The 20,276-nt window shown below is 36.5% G+C and overlaps 1 protein-coding gene across 1 annotated transcript in view; it reads right to left on the bottom strand.

The window, feature by feature from the left end:
- SERPINI1 (serpin family I member 1) overlaps positions 1–19,674 on the bottom strand; it is a 38,286-nt gene extending 18,612 nt beyond the window's left edge. Inside the window, exons 1-5 of the mRNA XM_056110673.1 lie at positions 19,411–19,674; positions 17,276–17,506; positions 14,304–14,498; positions 11,605–11,809; positions 1,965–2,062 (exon numbers count right to left, since the gene is read on the bottom strand). Of these exons, the coding sequence (XP_055966648.1) occupies positions 1,965–2,062; positions 11,605–11,809; positions 14,304–14,498; positions 17,276–17,506; positions 19,411–19,660 (979 nt within the window). The 5' untranslated portion in view covers positions 19,661–19,674. The remainder of the gene's footprint in view (positions 1–1,964; positions 2,063–11,604; positions 11,810–14,303; positions 14,499–17,275; positions 17,507–19,410) is intronic.
- Positions 19,675–20,276: the final 602 nt, after the last annotated feature.

Raw genomic sequence — 20,276 nt, 5'->3', positions numbered from 1 at the left:
GTTAAAATGCGTTTCTCAAGTCCAGTCCTAGCTTCTTGACAATCCTACCGGAAAAAATTCAGAGCCCTAGAAGTTTAGATATCTGGCATGAAAACCTCTCCTGGGGAAAAATTCATTAATTTTCTATGTACGTACAGGAACGGTCGTACAGTTTATATTTAGAAAAACTCTCTTACTGTCTGAGAATGTATTTTCTCAAAGTGAGAAGCCAAAGTTGTAGAACGAAGTATAGCATGTTATCTTGTTGTTAGAAACTGACTGCTGCTCAAGAACAATATAACCAATCTTAAATCTAATAAGGCAAAGCTTGTTGATCATATACTCGATGAGTCTCAAAAGCCAAGAACCCACTCAGTCCACATTGTTTCTCTTCTCCGTGTGTGGAGAAACAATTTTGTGGTGTGGAGACATCAATATCAATGCATTCAAGTCACAAGTCCTCACACAGTTGGTCCAGAAGTTATCACTAGTCAGCTTGATCCCTGCTAGGATGCTTACTATTTCAGGAGAGGAAAACTAAATCACTCTTGCAACATGTTAATTATTAAAGAACCCTCTGTCATCTTAGTAATTTTTAGATACAAAACACATTCAATAAACTGCACATAAAAAGTCTTATACATTAAATTTGTATTTTTTTCCTTATATACATACATGATGACCTCTTAGTATCTGTACTGCAAACCAAAATGCCCTAAAGTGGAGAGAAAGTAAGAAGGAATGTATCTGCCACAGAGGCAGGGTTTGGGATAGGTTGGGGTGGTGGGAGGGATACTGGGAACATTGGTGGTGGAAAATGTTACTGGTGGAGGGATGGGTGTTCAATCATTGTATGACTGAAACTTAATCATGAAAGTTTGTAACTCATGGTGATTCAACAAAAAAATTAAAAAATAAATAAAAGTTTTAGAAAAGAAAAAAATAACTATTAGCTAAGATTTAAGTTCAAGGGCAACCTATTAATGATATATTTCTTAGGGTCATGTCTTAAAATATTTCCAGAAGGATTCTGCATGTTGCAAATAATTTAATGCTGCTATTGTATTGTGATTTTATCCTACAAATAGGATATTTCAATACAATAATTGAATTGGATTCTTTTTCTTGGAATATTTAATATAAAATTTTCAATAATCAATGTGATAGATACATTTTGATACCTGCTCTCTACTGAAGAATTCTCACTTCAATTTATTGGGCATTCTTTTTAAAATGTCTAGTTCTCATAGCAGGCCCTCATTTATCTTCTCTTCCTTCTTTCTTTTCTTTATGATTTATTGTAACTGGACATATTGAGACATTCAATCAACACATTTATTGATTACCTTGAAGGCACTGTGTCAGATTGGACAGAAATCAAAGACGTTTAAGAGGAATTTTCAAGAGAATATAATATATTATCAAAGGTAGACATAGAACAAAAAATATTTTTTTAATTTTTGCTTACTTCTTAAATTAAGAATTTAAATATGTCTTTTATGTGTCAAATGGCATGTAACTTTAGAATGATGTAATAAAGAATGTAACTAAATGTAACTAAAGAACGATGTAATAAAATCATTCTAAGAATTTTTATAGAAACAGTTTAGCTCTGAGGGCTAGAGCATGATCAAATCCAAAGATTTTTATTACTTCATGCATACAATGTCAGCATCCCTACATCATGTCTCTTCCACCATCCACTCCACCTCCTTAGCAAACTCATTTTTTGGTGTGCTACAGTTTTGATAATTGTTTGCAATAAAAAACAAATTTTTAACATTATTTATGGATTCAGGGAGGTGGTTTAAAGGGCTCTATTAGATCACATGTGTTACATATATGATACTCATGTTTCAATTCTCATTACTCCATATTTCCCCAGCACTATTGGACCCAGACACTAAATGTACTGGGAGTAAACACCAAGTATCACTGTGTGACTCAAAAAGTAAAATGGAAAGAAAGAAAATATTATTTCCTACCAGACAAGGCTGTCAAATTTGCATTTTTGATAAAAACTTCAGTTATTCCAAGAGTCTTCAAAACATCTTTTAAATCAATTTCTTGTTCCACAGTGAACCTGAATAGCACATAGGGTAACATGCCTTTAGTTACAACATATTGTTACTTGGGACAAGAATAAAATGTTAGATATGTTGATTTAAAAAGTTAGCATTATACATGGAAAAGAATTTTAAAGACTTTTGAGAGTAGTACTTGCTTGTGCTTATACAAGGAGGAGATATCACAGACAGTAACAAATTTGTTATTGTTAGATTTGTAGTTAGAAACAACTTATAATATGGACACAAAACTGTGGTATAATAAATATTTTGTTATCAAGAATCATCATCAAGGGCTGGATAGTAGTTCAGCAGGTAGGGAGCTTGCCTTGCATGTGACTGAACCAGGTTCAAGCCACGGCATTCCGGTCCATGGATCACTGGTCAGCTGATCACTGAGCACAGAGCCAGGAGTAAGCCCTAAGCATAGCTAGGAGTGACCATCCAAAAACAAAAAAGACAGTAATGAAGTTAAAAGGTCAAGTTTATGGTTGAGATCCACCCTAGTGGATCTGGAGAAGTAGCAAGTCAGGGGTTGAGAGTTTAGTAGGCTCTTGTTCTCTTGTTCATGGAAAGTATGATCAACAGATTAAAAAAAATGCATATCAACATGCTCTAATTTAGGTTTAACAATGTTCATTTTGTTTTCTGCTTAAATAAAGCAGATATTATCTGTAACGGTAGAACTGTTCCCTGGACTAAAGCAATAGTACAATGGGTAGGATGCTGCCTTGTGTGCTACGGACCTAGGTTCCATTCCCAATACTACACAAGGTCAGCCAAGCCCTGCCAGGAGAGATCCTTGGGTGAAGACCCAGGAGTAAATTCTGAACAATGAAAAGCGTGGCCACAAAACAAAACAAAACAAAAAGCAGAACTGTTTTCTGGTACACTCTATAAAAGGTGAGTCAATAGGAAATATGACTAATTATTTTTGATGGCTTGACTCAGATGTTTGTGCATATGTTTTATAGTTGCTATTATTTACTTTTTGGATTAATTTTATATAACAAGTTATGTTCTAAGAGTATTAAAAACAGGGACCAGTGCGATAGTACAGTGGGTAGGGGCATTTGTCTTGCACTGGGCTGACCCGAGTTCAATCCCCGGCATCCCATATGGTCCCACAAGCACCGCCAGGAGTAATTCCTGAGTGCAGAGCCAGGAGTAACCCCTGAGCACGACTGGATGTGACCCAAGAAGAAAAAAAGAATATTAAAAACAGATTAATTTCAAGTCACTATATTCTTTGGAGTGGTAGCACAGCGGTAGTGCGTCTGCCTTGTGCGCAGCCTGTCTGGCTGAGCTGGGTTCGATTCCTCCGCCCCTCTCGGAGAGCCTGGAAAGCTACCGAGAGTATCTCACTCTCACGGCAAAGCCTGGCAAGCTCCCCGTGCTGTATTCAATATGCCAAACACAGTAACAAGTCTCAAAATGGAGATATTACTGGGCCCGCTCGAGCAAATCGATGAACAACAGGAGGACCATGACCGTGATATTCTTTGAATGCTTGTTATCACTCTCAATCAACAGAAGAAACTGAAGGGCAAAAATATGAAATAATTAAATCAAAGTTCTACACCGATTAGCATAACAAGAATATGGATCCAGGTGTTTCATGTAAGTACTGATTCACCTAAAATAGGAAAATGAAGGCAGATGTCAGTAGGGGTTTCTTAATTCTTAAAAGCATCTTGATTTGTTTCACACATCTGAGGCTGTCATTTTAAGTGAGAATGATTTATTAAAAGAAATGAACTTGGGTAAGTTCCATAATCTCTGAGCCTCCGTTTGGTAACTGGAAAATAATACCAAATATTCAGTAGTATTGTTGAAGAGGCTAAATCGGGTTTCTGAAAATTTGCTATTACTTTAACTGTAAATTAGTCATTAGTCAAGGAGGCTTTTTTGGGGGGGGCTTTCAGTCACCCCCCCTCCCGGTGCTGTGCTCAGTACTTAGCTATTTCTGCCTCTATGCTCAGGAATCTCTCCTAGACCTTATGTGTTTAAATCTGGTTGGCCGGAGGCTGGGCAAGTCCTTTATCCTCTATGCTATTTCTCTTATCCAAATTAGTCAAGTCCTAATTAATATAACCATCATAGTATCTAGCCTAGAACAAACCACATAAGTCGATGTAAAATAAAATTTATTTTTCTGAGTTTTTCTTCAAAGTTGAAAAGAAAATGTAAATAATCTCCAAGTATTTATTCTTTGTCTTTTTTTTTTTTTTTGCCTTTTGGATCACACCCAGCGATGGTCAGGGTCACTCCTGGCTCTGCACTCAGGAATTACTCCTGGTGGTGCTTGGGGGACCATATGGGATGCCGGGGATCCAACCTGGGTCGGCCACGTGCAAGGCAAACGCCCTACCTGCTGTGCTATCTCTCCGGCCCCTCTTTGTCTTTCTTTTCTATATCAAATTGTTTAAAAAAAATCAACTAGTATTCATTTATAGTCTCATCCTAGTAAATGTAGGCAGGTGTTAACATAAACATTCATTATCTCTCATCGAATAATTGAATGCTTACTTTGTTCCAAGCACTAAAAAAAAGTTCCAGCACTGCTGTTAAAAAACACACACACATACAGGTGGGAGAGAGAGCACAGTGGATAAGGAGCTTGCCTTGCATGTATCTGAGTGGGGTTTGATCCCCAGGATACAGAATGGTTCCCTAAATACTGCCAGAAAAAGTTCTAAATGCAGAAACAGGAGGTGTAAGCCCTGAGCACACAGGATGTGTTTCCCCTCTTCAATAAATAAATAAATAAATAAATAAATAAACAAAAACCAACAACAACAACAAAAAGCTCAAGTCAAATGGTTTGTATAATGGTTTTATTTTACAAATGCAAAGTTGAAGTTCCTTAGAAAGAAAATAATTTCAAAATAACATGATGCTTCTTGGGGGTGCAGGGGTGCTTTGGACCACACCCAGTGTTGCCCAGGGCCCACTCCTGGGTCTGCTCAGGCATCACTCCAGATGAGGCGCAGGGGATGGTATGTGGAACTAGCAGTCAGACAAGTGTGTTACTACTGTCCTATCTCGTTCATCCAAAATGTTTCTCAGGACTTATTTTATATCTTTAATTTCTAGCTTTCTAATCATGAATGAAAATTTTGAAACCATGGAAGTCAGAGTGTAAAGATACTATGGTTTGGCACTTCTGGATTCCAAGTATTAAGATATTTGATTTTAGAAAAATCTTATACCTAAGCAATATAAGTACAATGGAAAAGCAAGCGTGTACAATGAATTGAGTTTTAAATTTTTACTTAGAATTCCAGAGAGATAGTTCAATAAACTGGACCACACGATTTGCATGCAGACTCACTGGGTTAGATCCTTCACATAAAGTCCTGCAAGCACCACCATTAATGACCATTGAGCACTAATCTTGAAGTAACCCCTATGAATACATCGGCCCCAAAATAAAACAAGTAACAACCAAAAATTCCACTTAGGAATTATAGATCCACTTGTTTAGCACAAGAGAAATACTAATATTTTTTAAAAATAAAGTTAAAAAATATATGATTTTCTGTGGTAGTCATTGCTCTAATGTACTTTATATGCTACACATAGATTTTGCATGTGAGTTAGCTATTTGCCATAAGTAATAGTTTAAAGATGATATAGAAACCTATTTTACAATTTAGAAATATATGACCTTATACAAATCATGTGGCATTTCAATGGGTTCAGTGATATCCCATAGGCATAACTATCTTCCCCTCTTCTAAATAGATTTTTTTGTTCGGGATAAAAAAAATACAATCAATTAAGCTTCTATCAATTCAGCATCTAATCAATGTAGCATTTATTTCTCAGGGGAAAAGCAACAAAAATGAAAAAGCAACAGTTCCTTTGTCCTGTCCCCAAAATATCATATATTTCTTAAGGGCAACATTTTAATGTTATTTTAATGAAATCTAATAGAAATCAGAGTACTACCCTAAAGAATCTATAGAAAATCTCCTAGAAACAATAGGTTGGTTTTAGTAAAGTGGCAGGCTACAAAATCAACACCTAAAAGTCCATGGTTTTCTTATATACAAATAATAAAAGAAGAAATAGACATTTAAAGAAGAATCCTGTTCACAATGGTACCTCAGAAAATCAAGTACCTCAGAATCAGCTTAACCAAAGAGGTGAAGGACCTATACAAAGAAAATTACAAAACACTACTTCAAGAAATAAAAGAGGACATTAGGAAATGGAGACACATACCCTGCTCATGGATCGGGATGATTAACATTATCAAAACATTATACTGCCCAAAGCACTATACTAGTTCAATACTGTCCCTATAAGGATACCCATGACAGTTTTCAAAGAAATAGACAAAACATTCCTGAAATTCATATCGAACAATAAGCCTCCATGAATAGCTAAAACAATCCTTGGGAAAAAGAAGATGGGTTGCATCACCCTCCCAAATTTCAAACTGTACTACAAAGCAATAGTAATTAAGACAGCATGGTACTGGGCTAGAAACAGACCTGCAGACCAATGGAACAGAGTTGAATATTCTGTCACAAACCCCCAGATATATGACCACTTAATCTTTGACAATAAAGCAAGAAATGTGAAGTGGAATAAGGAAAGCCTCTTCAACAAGTGGTGCTGGGAAAACTGGATAGCTGTCTGCAAAAAAAATGAACTCTGAGCTCTATCTAATGCCAGGCACAAAAGTCAGATCAACGTGGATTAAAGACCTCAATATCAGACATGAATCCATAAGGTACATAGAGGAAAATGTAGGCAGAACTCTCTACGACATTGAAGCTAAAAACATCTTTAAGGATGAAACAGCACTGACCATGCAAGTGGAAGAAAACATAAACAAATGGGACTACATCAAACTAAGAAGCTTCTGCACTTCAAAAGAAACAAAATACTGAAAGAGTCCACAGAATTGGAAAGAATATTTACCCAATACTCATCTGATAAGGGATTAATATCCAGGATATACAAGACACTAGTAGAATTGTACAAGAAAAAAACCTCCAAACCCCATCAAAAAATGGGGAGAAGAAATGAACAGAAGTTTCCTCATAAAAGAAATACAAATGGTCAAAAGGCACATGAAAAAATGCTCCACATCGCTACCCATCAGGGAGATGCAAATCAAAACAACAATGAGATATCATCTCACACCCCAGAGACTGGCACACATTCAAAGGAACAAAAACAGTGCTGGCGTGGATGTGGGAAAAAAGGGACACTCTTTCACTGTTGGTGGGAATGCCCAATAGTCCAGCCTTTCTGGAAAACAATATGAACAGTCCTTCAAAAACTAGAAATTGAGCTTCCAAATGACCGTGCAATACCACTTCTGGGAATATATCCCAAGGATGCAAAAAAGCACAATAGAAATGACATCTGTACCTATATGTTCATTGCAGCACTGTTCATAATGGCCAAAATCTGGAAACAACCCAAATACCCTAGAACAGATGACTGATTAAAGGAACTTTGATATATCTACACAATGGAATACTATGCAGCTGTCAGAAGAGATGAAGTCATGAACTTTGCTTATAAATGGATAAACATGAAGACTATCATGCTAAGTGAAATGAGTCAGAAGGAGAAGGACAGACGTAGGACTGCACTCATTTTTGGAGTACAAAATAACATGAGACTGACACCCAAGTACAGTAGAAACAAGGGGCAAGGAAGAATGCTCCATAGTTGGAAGCCTGCCTCGTGAGCGGGGGGAGAAGGTGGCTGAAATAGAGAAGGGTTCACTAAGAAAATGATGGTTGGAGGGATCAGCTAAGATGGGAGACATGTGCTGAAAGTAGATAAGGGACTAAACATGATAACTTCTCAGCATCTGTATTGCAAACTATAATGCCCAAAAGTAGAGAGAGATATGGGGAAAATTGTCTGCCATGGAGGCAGGGGGAGGGTGGGAAAGGAGGGGTATACTGGGGAATGTGCACTGGTGGAAGGATGGGTGTTTGATCATTGTGTGATTGTAACCCAAACATGAAAACTTGTAACTATCTCACCGTCATTCTATAAATTAAAAAAAAAAGAGATCAAAGTACTTCAAAAGCAGTTCAAGATTATTGTCAGAAATGCAAAGCTGAATAAATATTCCTCTCTATATATGAATAAAACTATAGCAACCATTTAAAACAAACACTTGAATAAACCTAGAACATAATTATGAGTAAATTTTTTTAACTTTAATTTGGTTACAGAAATCATAACCATTAGAAAAATTTAGTAGCTTCTAATGCTGTAAGATACAGAAGGTAGTTTCCCAATGATTTTTGTTTTTGCATGAGTATTATAGGGTAGTAAGTACTATAAAAAATTAAACAAATCTATCTCATCTGGCCAGATAATATTCATATAATGTATTACCCATGTAGAGAATTCATTGAATCCTGGAGAGATGGATATGTGGTAATTAACTGTGCCTCATTTATAACAGGAATTAACAAGAGCTAGCAAATGAAACTATTTTACAATTGGAGTATACCTCTAAAAAAATAAAAAATATAGTTTTCTTCTGCTTGTCACATTCAGTTTCTTAGTGGCCAGGACCTAAAGGCCACATTTTCTAGTGGATATGGTTGAACTGAATTTAATACACTTATTATACATTCATTTAGAATTCTGTAATAATAATCCTGAATAACTTCACTTTCTCACAAAATTGAAGCATTTGGAGATGTTGCACTTAATTTATGGAATTGAATATTGGAAGCATTAATGCTGTACTGAAATTCTTATGTTGTCAAAATAAATTATATAGTAAAAAATTACTAATAAAATTTTACTAGATTTAGTAGGGTGTTTGCCTTGCATGCAGCCAACTGGGCTGACTCAGGTTCGATTACTCAATTACCAAGAGTATCTCGCCTGCACGGCAAAGCCTGGCTAGCTACCCGTGACATATTCGATATGCCAAACACAGTAACAAGTCTCCCAATGGAGATGTTACTGGGCCCGCTCGAGTAAATCGATGAACAACGGGAGGACAGTCCTAGAGTGCTAGTGTAGATTATTATTTACATATAAATATTAATGCTCTAAATAATTTTAAATTTATGATGCATTTTATATATAATTAGATAGATACTGATGTAGGCAGGTAAGCTAGGGAAGGGCTCCCCATAGCAATGAAATTCCTGGGGAACAGTAAAACCACCCAGTCATAAAACTGTCAGGACCCACTGTGACTACAGCAACTAAAGCCTGATAAGTCCATTCCCTGGAATTAGCCCAGACCAGAGAAAGCTGGACCCACACCCAGAGAGAAGCTCCAGTGGGAACCAAGGGCAAGAAAAGGAATTTCAAAGACCAGCCCAACTCTGCACCCCTTGGAAATCACCCTAGCAATGAACTCTTACCCAGGGAGAAGCCCCTCATGGTGAGGTGACTTAAGAAAAACCCTATAAAAACCAGCTGGAATAAAGGAAGCACTTGCATATGCTGATGAGCATGTGCTGCTTGCGCCCGTGTGACTGAGCACATGTGTCACCCGTATGTCCCCTCTTAAGGTGTGTATTTGTATGCTTTCATGTCTAATGCTGTAATGTGTGTAGCGGTTCTCTCCATCTTTGGAGAAGCTGGAGTTCTCTCTTGAGTGTGTTACTCCCACTTTTCTCCCCCTTCTTTCACTTCCTCAAAACCTCCAAATAAAATTTATTTTTATTTCACTGCTCCTCATCTCCTTTCTGTGAGATGGGACAACGACCTGGAAGCTGACCTGGAACCCTTGGGTAAGGCCTTGGACTGGCTCTCCTTTCCTGCAAAAAGCAGCTTTCTGCTCCAACTGGACCTGGTGACTCTCTGGGGAATTAGCTGGTAAGGATAAACTCCCATGCAGAGAAGACCAAGGAGGTATCAGGTATGCTTGATGGTCACTGGGGGGAACTGGTGGGGCTCTGGTCTGTGCTGTGCAGAGGTTCCTCACAGGTGTGATCAGTCCTAGCCTCCTAGGTGGTCCTGGTGTGGCAGAGGTGGATTTGGAGAAAGTGACCTAGTGACCTTCTCTCTCCTCTCCACTTCACATAAGCCACCCGTCTGCAATATCAACGTAGTATAATGAAAAGTTCTATAAATTAAATATAGAAGTTAAATATCTTGATTTTACTTTATCTTTTAACCTTAATTTTTATTTGTAACTAAGAAATTTATGGATTTATCTTATACGTGGTTTTATGTAATAAATATGTAATATTAAAATATATACATTATATATATGCGTATATATATATATTCCTAGCTGAAAATGGAGATCCAAATAGATCTCCTTCATTAAAAAAATAAACATCTGCTTTGGTTTTTAGAAAAAATACGTATTTACATAAGATGTAACTTTTAAATGGCAATTTTTACAATTAGAACAAATGAAATGAGTTAATAAATTTGTCTTTCAATGTTTATATATCTCAATGTTATCACCTCAATGTTCATATTCATTGTATATTTTGTACAAGTTTTAAAATATGAAATGACCATTATAACTATGCTTCCATGTGCAAACCAAAACACACACATATGTCTATATGTGTGACTTGTCTAGCTTAGATTTTTCACACTATGTTTATAAACAGATTGCATATGTTTATTGGTCTAGTTTCCTCAGTGGGGTATAAGGTACTTAAACATCTTCTGTTGGGTGTAGTTTTGCACACATTTGTTTTATCTCTATTATAGGTAAGAGAAATTACTGCATTCTAGAAGAACATTCAGAAAAGAACCACCTATGAATGGTCATTTCTGGTTGCTGACAGACAATATAAGAAGGAGGTATCTTTGTGATCAAAAGTTAGGATCACCTACCCCAAGAGGCAGTTCATGAAAGGCTTTGTAGAATTATAAATGTAAGAACTATTTTTCTAAAGACAAAGTTAAAACATTCAAGGCAAATAAATGTAAGGAAGGCATCTTAGCCAACGCAAGAATGTACATAGGAAAATATAAGCATGAAAAAAGGATGATGTGCATGGCATAACTAAAAGTCTGTGGATGTTTTAAAATGTTTAATGTAATGAGTGACAGAACTGAGAAAGTAGCTGGGCCGTCAAAATACATCAAAGCTCTGATTTGATTTTATTCTGATCAGTCAAAAAGAGGATTTCAAGCATTTCCCTGCTAACTTATGGTTGTATCTTAACAACAAGCACAGATAGTTGCTTGCCTGTTCCTCAACAATATCAGAAATTATCTCTGGCATTAACTAATTTTAAAAATTAATGAAATACAGAAGACTCACTACCAATGACATCCAGGTACAATCTATTAAGAAATCTAAATGAAGCTAAATATTAGATTCATATATAAAACTAGGTCTTTGTAACTAGTACTGAATCAATGATTAAGTGATGGTATGTCGTCTCTAGGTAGAGCTGCGAAAGAGAAAATGAAAGAATACAAAAGAGAGAGGAGGAGGATAGACGTGAGAAAGCAGAAGAGGAAGAGGAAAAGTACAAAGTAGCACAAAACTTAAGTCAAAATAATTTTTCTGGGTTGGACTCTTCATTGGTATCATTCTCGCTAGGCTCTTAGTCAATCTGCAGTAAACTCTTACCTGGGCAGGTACACTTCCACTTTTTGTTTCTTGACAGAGTTTGCCCATTCTTCTATCAGCTGCACTTTAAGCAGTGGTTCCAGAGTGGCCAGTGGAACTTCCTGTCTGGACAACATCAGCATCATACTCATCTCCTCTCCCTCATAAGGTATTTCTAGGACTTGGTAGATACCACCGGCTTCATTGGATCCATCACTAAATTCCCCTAAAACCAAAGGTGATAAAAGGATCATCTCTAAATTTAAACAAGGGGTTTTAATTTTTTATGACTGTATTCCAAAACTGTGTGCATAATATAAGAAATCTGGGCATTTAGAAATGAAATATTAATTTGAAAACAATTTGAAATTCAAGTTAATCCTCACTATACAGAATTTTTTAATTATAGAATAATTCTGAATGTCATAGTATGAACCCAGGATTTGATTCTTATTTTTACTGAGCTTTAAATTAGCTAATGAGGTCAAATGAGCATATCTGTAAATGAGGTCAAACGAGCATATATGTGAAGAATATTACTGGAAAAAATAAAATTCTATGGCTAGGTAAATAAAGCCCTGAGTTCAAGATGGATAAAAATCATATTTATAAATATTCACATAATTTCTAAAAAGGGAAAATATCTGTTTACTATTTTGATTACAGCTTGATTACAGCTTAGAGGTCAAGTTTGCACAGCCAGAGTAAAATCTAGACATTTCATAATAGTTGTGTGTAGTGTATTTGTGTCTGTGATGTTTTTGATATGTTCGTGTTGCGTAGTATTTATGATGACTAATACTTTAAAAGTAGGTTATTGAATAAAGTAGATAAGTGGCCTTGCATTCTATTCACTGTATCACTGTCATCCCATTGTTCGTCGATTTACTTGAGCAGGCACCAGTAATGTCTTTATTCCTCCCAGCCCTGAGCTTTTAGCAGACACTTCTTACTCATCTTTCCCAACAATTGGAGGCTCTTTCAGGGTCAGGAGAATGAGACCTGTTATCGTTACTGTTTTTGGCATATCGAATATGCCAGGGGGAGCTTGCCAGACTCTGCCTGTGCGGGCGGGATACTCTTGGTAGCTTGCCAGCTCTCCGAGAGGCATATATATATATATATATATATATATATATATATATATATATTTCTCTCTATGATTTGTTGCCTATTCTCTGAACCCCATCAAATATAGTGTGGTAATTATGGAAAGTGGTGGATAGAAAGTGTCTTATGATGTGTCGTTGCATTCTATTAACTTAGCTAAATTGAAGAGGTGTTTATAAAATAGTAAAACTATCTTTAAGACAAATAGACTTGCACTAGTTAAATTGTTTCATTTTGGGCATTAAAGGATAGTAAAGAAGATAGGCTACTTGTCCTGTACACAGCCCACCCTGATTCTGTCTATAGCACCCCAAATGGTCCCCTAAGCCCTGCTAGGAGTAATTCCTGAGTGCAGAGGTAGGAGTAAGCCCTGAGCACAATTTGATATGGCCCCAAACAATACTTTTTCTTTTTCATGATAACTTGCAATAAATAGTTTCTTATAATTGATCTATATTCATCAAACATCACACTAAGCACTTGAGTTATTATATAATGGGAATGTTTATTATATTTAATTAACAATCTGATTAACTGTGATAACAATCTTTTGATTTTCCAATCTTTTTAAAATAGAACAAGCTATTCTAACATATGTTTAGCTTAAAATTACATATCTACTTATGACTTAGGTTATTATAGTTCAACATATTGAGTAGGAATTATTAGCATTTTAATTTATAAAAAGTTAGTGAAACTTTGAAAATGCCAGTTTTAATAAGTTAAACTGTGATTGAGTAATTATGTCCATTTATTTACAAGTCTGACAGCAAAAGTCTGAGAGAATTCAAAAAGTGATGAGGAGTGAAAATCAAGAGCTAGAGACAACATATGGTTCACTACAAATCACCCTAAAGCTAATGACATCTTGGAGTAACTCAGAATATTCTTACAGGAGGTCAGAAATTTTCACATGAATAATGCTACTCTGGGTGGTGCGATTGCACAACAGGTAGGGCGTTTGCATTCCACGCCGCAGACCTGGCTAACCCGGTTTGATTCTTCAGTTCCTCTTGGAGAGCCCGGCAAGCTACCGAGAGTATCTCACCTGACGGCAAAGCCTGGCAAGCTACCTGTGATGTATTCAAAATGCCAAACACAGTAACAAGTCTCACAATGGAGACGTTACTGGGCCCGCTGGAGCAAATCGATGAACAACGGGAGGACAGTGCTACAATGCTACCCTACAACAATAAGCTTTATGAATTAAATAAACATTGAAAGTGTCTGTTTACATAATATTTATTCAGAAGCTAATTAGAGACTCTTAAAAATTTAGTCAAGAAAATGAAATTAGAATCCAATCTGGGGTCTGGAGCAATAGCACAGAGGGTAGGGCATTTGCCTTGCACTCAGAAGACCCAGGTTCAATTCCCAGCATCCCACATGGTCCCCTGAGCACCGCCAGGAGTAATTCCTGAGTGCATGAACCAGGTGTAACTCCTGTGCATGGCTGAGTGTGAAGAAAAAAAGAAAAAAAAAAGAATCCAATCTGGACTAACAAGCAATTTGAGTTATGCACAATTTATGTTCTTACTTTGAACTGTGAAGAAATGAAAGAGAAATGAAAATCAAAATATTTTACCATAATAATATTCTACATATTTTACCATAATAAAATTCTCCTTGTTGATACATCATTGGAATTTGGACTTCACTCTCATCATCTTTAGTGAAGGAAAAAGTTCTGGTATTTTCAGGTCTAAATTGTGACTTCCAATTCCCCTTGAAATACACAGCATTGATGAGGGCCAGGTGAGTGACAGGGTCAAAGTCCCTTGGAGATACCAAATCTTTCACTACATCTATTTTTTTAAAAAGAAATGGAAGTTTTATGTTACATTGGAATGTGAAAGGAGACAAAAGATGATCAACATTCATTTTTACAGAGTGACCCAGAAAAAAAAATATCACATACAAATTTGCAACAAAAATTCAAAGTACATTCAAAGGGGAAAAAATGTTGGATGCACACATTCACACACTTACACAATCTGCTATTAAGACTATCTAACCCAGACATCACCTATGATCATCCATAGCACCTATGACACACTTGAAGCATTGTGAGCAGGGCACAAACTACTGAACCACAATACCAAAAACAAACAAACAAACCCAGAATCTAAGGGTTCACTGTTTTCTAATTGCAATGAAGCCTGAGGAACTTTAAGAGCTAGAGCCCAACACACATTCCTAAGTTTATTCTTGAATGATATATACAGAATAAAGGTAAACACAATGTTATTATGATACAATTTAGACTCTGGCCCTGTAGTCTTTCAGGTATATTTCTACCAATAAAAAAGTGTTGAAGATGGAAACAGTCAAAATATATGTGATACCCAATTTAACTCAGAAGATCATGTTTTGAAAGCAATAGTGCTTTCGAAATGGTGCTATTTTGCACGAGATTCAAATGCTTTTGTTTTAAGTGTTTGAAAAGTTTGGAAACAATTTAATTCAATCTATTTCAGGTAGATTATTCATACTTATTCTTTAAAATTAAAAAAAGTTTATGTTATTCTATGTTTGAATCTGATTATTTAAAAAATTGCTGTGCAGCCCTTTCATCCCCTGCCCCAATGAGACCCCAAGTCGCCGCCCATGAACGGGCCCTCTGGCTACTGATCAAGCTGCTTAAGCCATGATCCCAGAGACTCAGAAATAAATCTCAGAACCCAGCAGCTTTGGGCAGAAATCCCTCCAGATTTAATTATTAAAAATTCAGAATTCCAAAATCTTTAGGATGCTATTGTGACCGCGTTACATTGTATGCTATTCTTAATCAGCAATAGAAAACAAATTGTCTAATGTTGTCTTTTTTGGCAGATCTGAGTGTTGGGGTAAAATCCCAAATAATAATTGTGGGTTGGGTGTCAAAATATTGAATGTTATCAAAGGAGAGAGCGAGAGAGTAATGTGGAAATCATCTGCCACACAGGTAGGGGGACGGTGTGGGATGAGGGGTATACTGGGGGTTTTGGTGATGGAAAACGTGCAATGGTGAAGGGATGGGTGTTTCGTCATTTTATAACCGAGATTTAAACCTGAAATCTTTGTAACTGCTCTCATGGTGATTCAATAAATAAATTAAAAAATTCTGTGTATTATCTCATTTTATTTATCAGTACTTTAGGGGAGAGGAGGTCCACCACACCAGCTATGCTCAGGGATTACTCCTAGCTCTGTGTTCAGAAATTACTCCAGCCTATGTTGGAGGGAGTTCTGGTCTGTTTTAATTATATTGTTGGGAGTCAGCACATATATGTGGTGCTTGAGATCAAATGAAGATTGGCATGTGCAAAGCCAACCTGTACTATCTCTCCATCCCCATTCAGTACTGTTTTAGGGTTTAAGAAGGTGAGGTATGGACCTGGAAACATAATACAGTTTAAAATAAAAAGCAAAAATGAAGGGCTAAATGGACTTCTTTTATTTTATTTTTATTTTTTTATTTTATTTTAATGTAGGAGTGTTGCTATTTATTCAATCATTGATTAGGCTGATTGAATTGGGCATGAACTCCACCTTAATTTTTTGTTGATTTTTTGTAAATTTATTTATTGAATCACCATGAGAGCAGTTACAAAGCTTTCTGGATTACGTCTCAGTCATACAATGATGAAACACCTGTCCCTTCATCAGTGCCCACTTTTGACCACTGAGTCGCCAGGGGAATGAGGTCAAGTCATGAAAACTACTCCCTCCTGGGGTGGCCCGGTGCCAGTAACCTACTGTGGGGACCGGATGCATTTCTGTCAAAAGCCAAGATTTGTTTCTGATTCTCTTGGATCATGGCTGTTAAGCAGCTTGATCAGGAGCCAGAGAGGCTGTTCGTGGGTGGCGACTTGGGGTCTTGTTGAGGTGGGGAGGAAAGGGCTGGCTCCACCCCCATCCCAGCCCCACGTGTCTCGTCACTGCGGGCCCAAACCTGACTGTAATCTTTTAAAAGAAATTCTACACACAATTTTTGATTACCAATCAAGTTCTGGGCTTAGGTCAACAAATACCTTTGAACACTCAGTTTTAACTTTCTTCTTCTGTTTTGTTTTAAATATATTGTTAATAGTCACCAACTACTATTTTAATTAGCATTTACTTATTAAAGTAGTTCAAGCAAAATTCCATATAGTGGTAAAATTATTATACAAAAGAAATTCATCATTAGAGAATACATATTTTCCATATTTTCCAGAAAACCATGACTTTCTCAAATATTTACTCATAAATATTTTTTCAAAACTAGACTTTGATTAGTTTAGAGAGATAACAAATGGATTAAGGTACTCACCTTCCATGAGATTGACCCTGATTTGATCACTGGGATAACATTTGATCCCTTGAACATATCAAAGAATGATCCTTGAGCTCAGGGTCAGGTATAAGTCCTGAGAATTCTCAAGTACAGCCCCCAAATTAAAAAAAATAGCAGTAATATAGACTGATCTTTCTAAAATAATTACTAAATGATCAACTGAATGTTATCTACAATACAAATACAAAAGGAATGAGGTGACATAATTTCAGAAATAAGAATACAACTAAACTCATAGAGAAAGAAAGGAAGAAAACAACATACTATTTGTGTTATTCTCCACCCACTTATTGATATAGTTAGCCACTGCAATATTTTGACTGAAATCCACATGATTTACTTCTGCATTAAAGTATTTCTTCACCAATTGCAAAAACTCATCATTCACATGAAATCCATTTTGCACAAAGAGGGAACTGGCAATTTTCATCACATGGTGACTCTCCTCAGTGGTTGCTGTGTTAGAAAAATCCTTCAAGAAAGAAAATTCTTCATCTGCAAAATAATAAAGGATAAATTTTCCAGTGGAACCAATATGGCAAAAAAAAAGGTGGAGAAAATGGAGGCAATACTAAAATGCTACAAGAAAGATAAATGGAACAGAGACTTCAGGGGAGAACAGCAACTTATTTCCCCAGTGACTGGTAAGAGGTTTCTAATAGTTTTTTTTTACATTTCTACATATTCACATTAACTTTTTGCTACTTAGGATTATCAATGGACATTTTTTTCTTAAACTGTTATCTTAATATCTACAGTTTTGGCTGTTTCCTTGCAAAGTCCTGGTGTTACTTTTATAAATTAATCTTATTTTATAATAAGCAGAGATAAGAATTAAGTATATCTGCTATGAAAATAAAAATACTCATTTATATTTCATAGACACTAAACTTTTAGCTTAATAACTAGAAAATTCATTACAAATTCCTTTAGTTCTTTTTTTTAAAAAGTTTTATTTTATTGAATCATCATGAGATAGTTACAAGCTTTCATGTTTGAGTTATAATCATACAATGTTCAAACACCCATCCCTTCACCAGTGCACATTCCCCACCACCAATCTCCCCAATATACCCCCCCCCTTTTCTAACCCTCCCACTGCCTCCATGGCAGACAATTTCCTACATACTCTCTCTACTTTTGGGCATTATGGTTTGCAACACAGATACCAAGAGGCCATCACTTTTGGTCCTTTATCTACTTTCAGCACACATCTCCCATCCTGACCGATCCTTCCAACCATCATTTTCTTAGTGATCCCTTCTCTATTCTAGCTCCCTTGTCCTCCCGCTCATGAGGTAGGCTTTCAACTATGGAGCAATCTTCCTGGCCCTTATGTCTACCATCCTTGGGTGTCAGTCTCATGTTATGTTATTTTATACTTCACAAATGAGTGCAGTCTTTCTATGTCTGTCCCTCTCTTTCTGACTCATTTCACTTAGGATGATACCCTCCATATCTATCCACTCATAAGAAAATTTCATGATGTCATCTCTCCTAACAGCTGCATAGTATTCCATTGTGTAGATGTACCAAGGTTTCTTTAACCAGTCGTCTGTTCTTGGGCATTCGTGTTGTTTCCAGGTTCTGACTATTGTGAACAGTACTGCAATGAACATAAAGGTACAAATCCTTTAGTTCTTTACTTCTGTGTGCTAAGTGTATATAAAGAATAAAAATAAAAATAGTCCATGGGGTCTATGTGATTGCAAAATAACATTTGGCTAGAAATTATTCCTATATATAATTTTTATGATAATATACTTCAAAAATATCAGATGACCTACAAGTATTCAAGATACACTTATTAAACAAAATAAACCTTTCTGATATTCTTAGAGAATCATATTTTCTTATAACATTTGTCATGTTAACACTACTCATTTATTTATATGTTATTTGTTAGCAATTGCCCCTTCTCTCTAGATTGGAAACTCCAGAATAAGAATCAATGGAACCATGTTTTCTTTTGTTTATCTTAGTGGCTTTTACTTAAATATAGCACTGCACTGTAGCACTGTCCTCCCGTTTTTCATCAATTTGCTCAAGCAAGCCCAGTAATGTCTCCATTGTGAGACTTGTTGTTACTGTGTTTGGCATATCGAATACGTCATGGGGAACTTGCCAGGCTCTGCCATGCAGGCGAGATACTCTCGGTAGCTTGCCGGGCTTACATATAATGATAGTTATGTATGAAATTTCCTAAAATTCACTTAGCCTGGGATAGTCAGGAATTATCACCTTTCTTGATTTTCTAAATTCTTCTCCTGTGCTATACCATTTCAATGATATCACTTTCTTACCCTGAGTAAAATATTTCTGCCTCTGGCATAAGAAAACATAACCTATTGAAAGGCAACATCAAGCCATCTTGAGAAGTCAAACTTAAACACACTTACTGTCTTTCAGGCTGTCATATCCCATTGAATGACGGATTTCTTTGAGGGTAGATCCTTGAGCCCCTAGTTCCATAATGCCCATTGCGAGGGCTATGCTCAGTGGAGAGAAAAGAATATTTTCATCATCCCCAGCAGCTCGGAGATGATTGTACATGTTCACTGAAAAATCAGCAACAGCTTCATCAGGAAAAGTAGCCCCTGATGTCATACTTTGCAGAACAAGCAAAGAGAAGAGTCCAAGGAAAGCCATGTTGGAATATTTTCAAACCTGAAAGATATTAATTTATATATCAGTTATTAATTATCTCCCTATCGGAGAGCACAGGAAGCTACCGACAGTATCTCACCCACACGGCAAAGCCTGGCAAGCTCTCCGTGATGTATTCGATATGCCAAAAAACAGTAATAACAAGTCTCACAATGGAGATGTTACTGGTGCCAGCTCCAGCAAATTGATGAACAACAGGAGCACTACAATGCTACGGTGCTATTAATTATCCAATAACTCAGAAAAAGGGGTAAAATTTCAAAGTCATGAATTATTACATTCTTTGGTTCTTATTTTTGTTCTTGTTTTTGCTTTGGGGATATAACTGGCTGTATACAGAGACCACTCCTGACAGGAATCTGGGGAACTTATGAAATGCCGAGGATTGAACCTGGGTCAGCTGCATGCAATACAAACTCCCTTCCCACTGTCCTATTGCTTTGATTCCCACAAATCATTTCCTGATAAAGTTATAAAGCAAGCCAAAAGTATCTTCTTTTCATTTTTTAATTGGATCACCATGAGCCACTGAATTACAAAATTATTCATGATTGAGCTTCAGGTGGGCTGGAGCAATAGCACAGTGGTAGGGCATTTG

This window comes from Sorex fumeus, unplaced genomic scaffold, assembly GCF_029834395.1.
Source record: "Sorex fumeus unplaced genomic scaffold, SorFum_2.1 ptg000010l, whole genome shotgun sequence".
Classification (NCBI taxonomy): Eukaryota; Metazoa; Chordata; class Mammalia; order Eulipotyphla; family Soricidae; genus Sorex; species Sorex fumeus.
The sequence above is the reverse complement of the archived record's forward strand: the minus strand, read 5'-3'. Positions and strand labels throughout refer to the sequence as shown.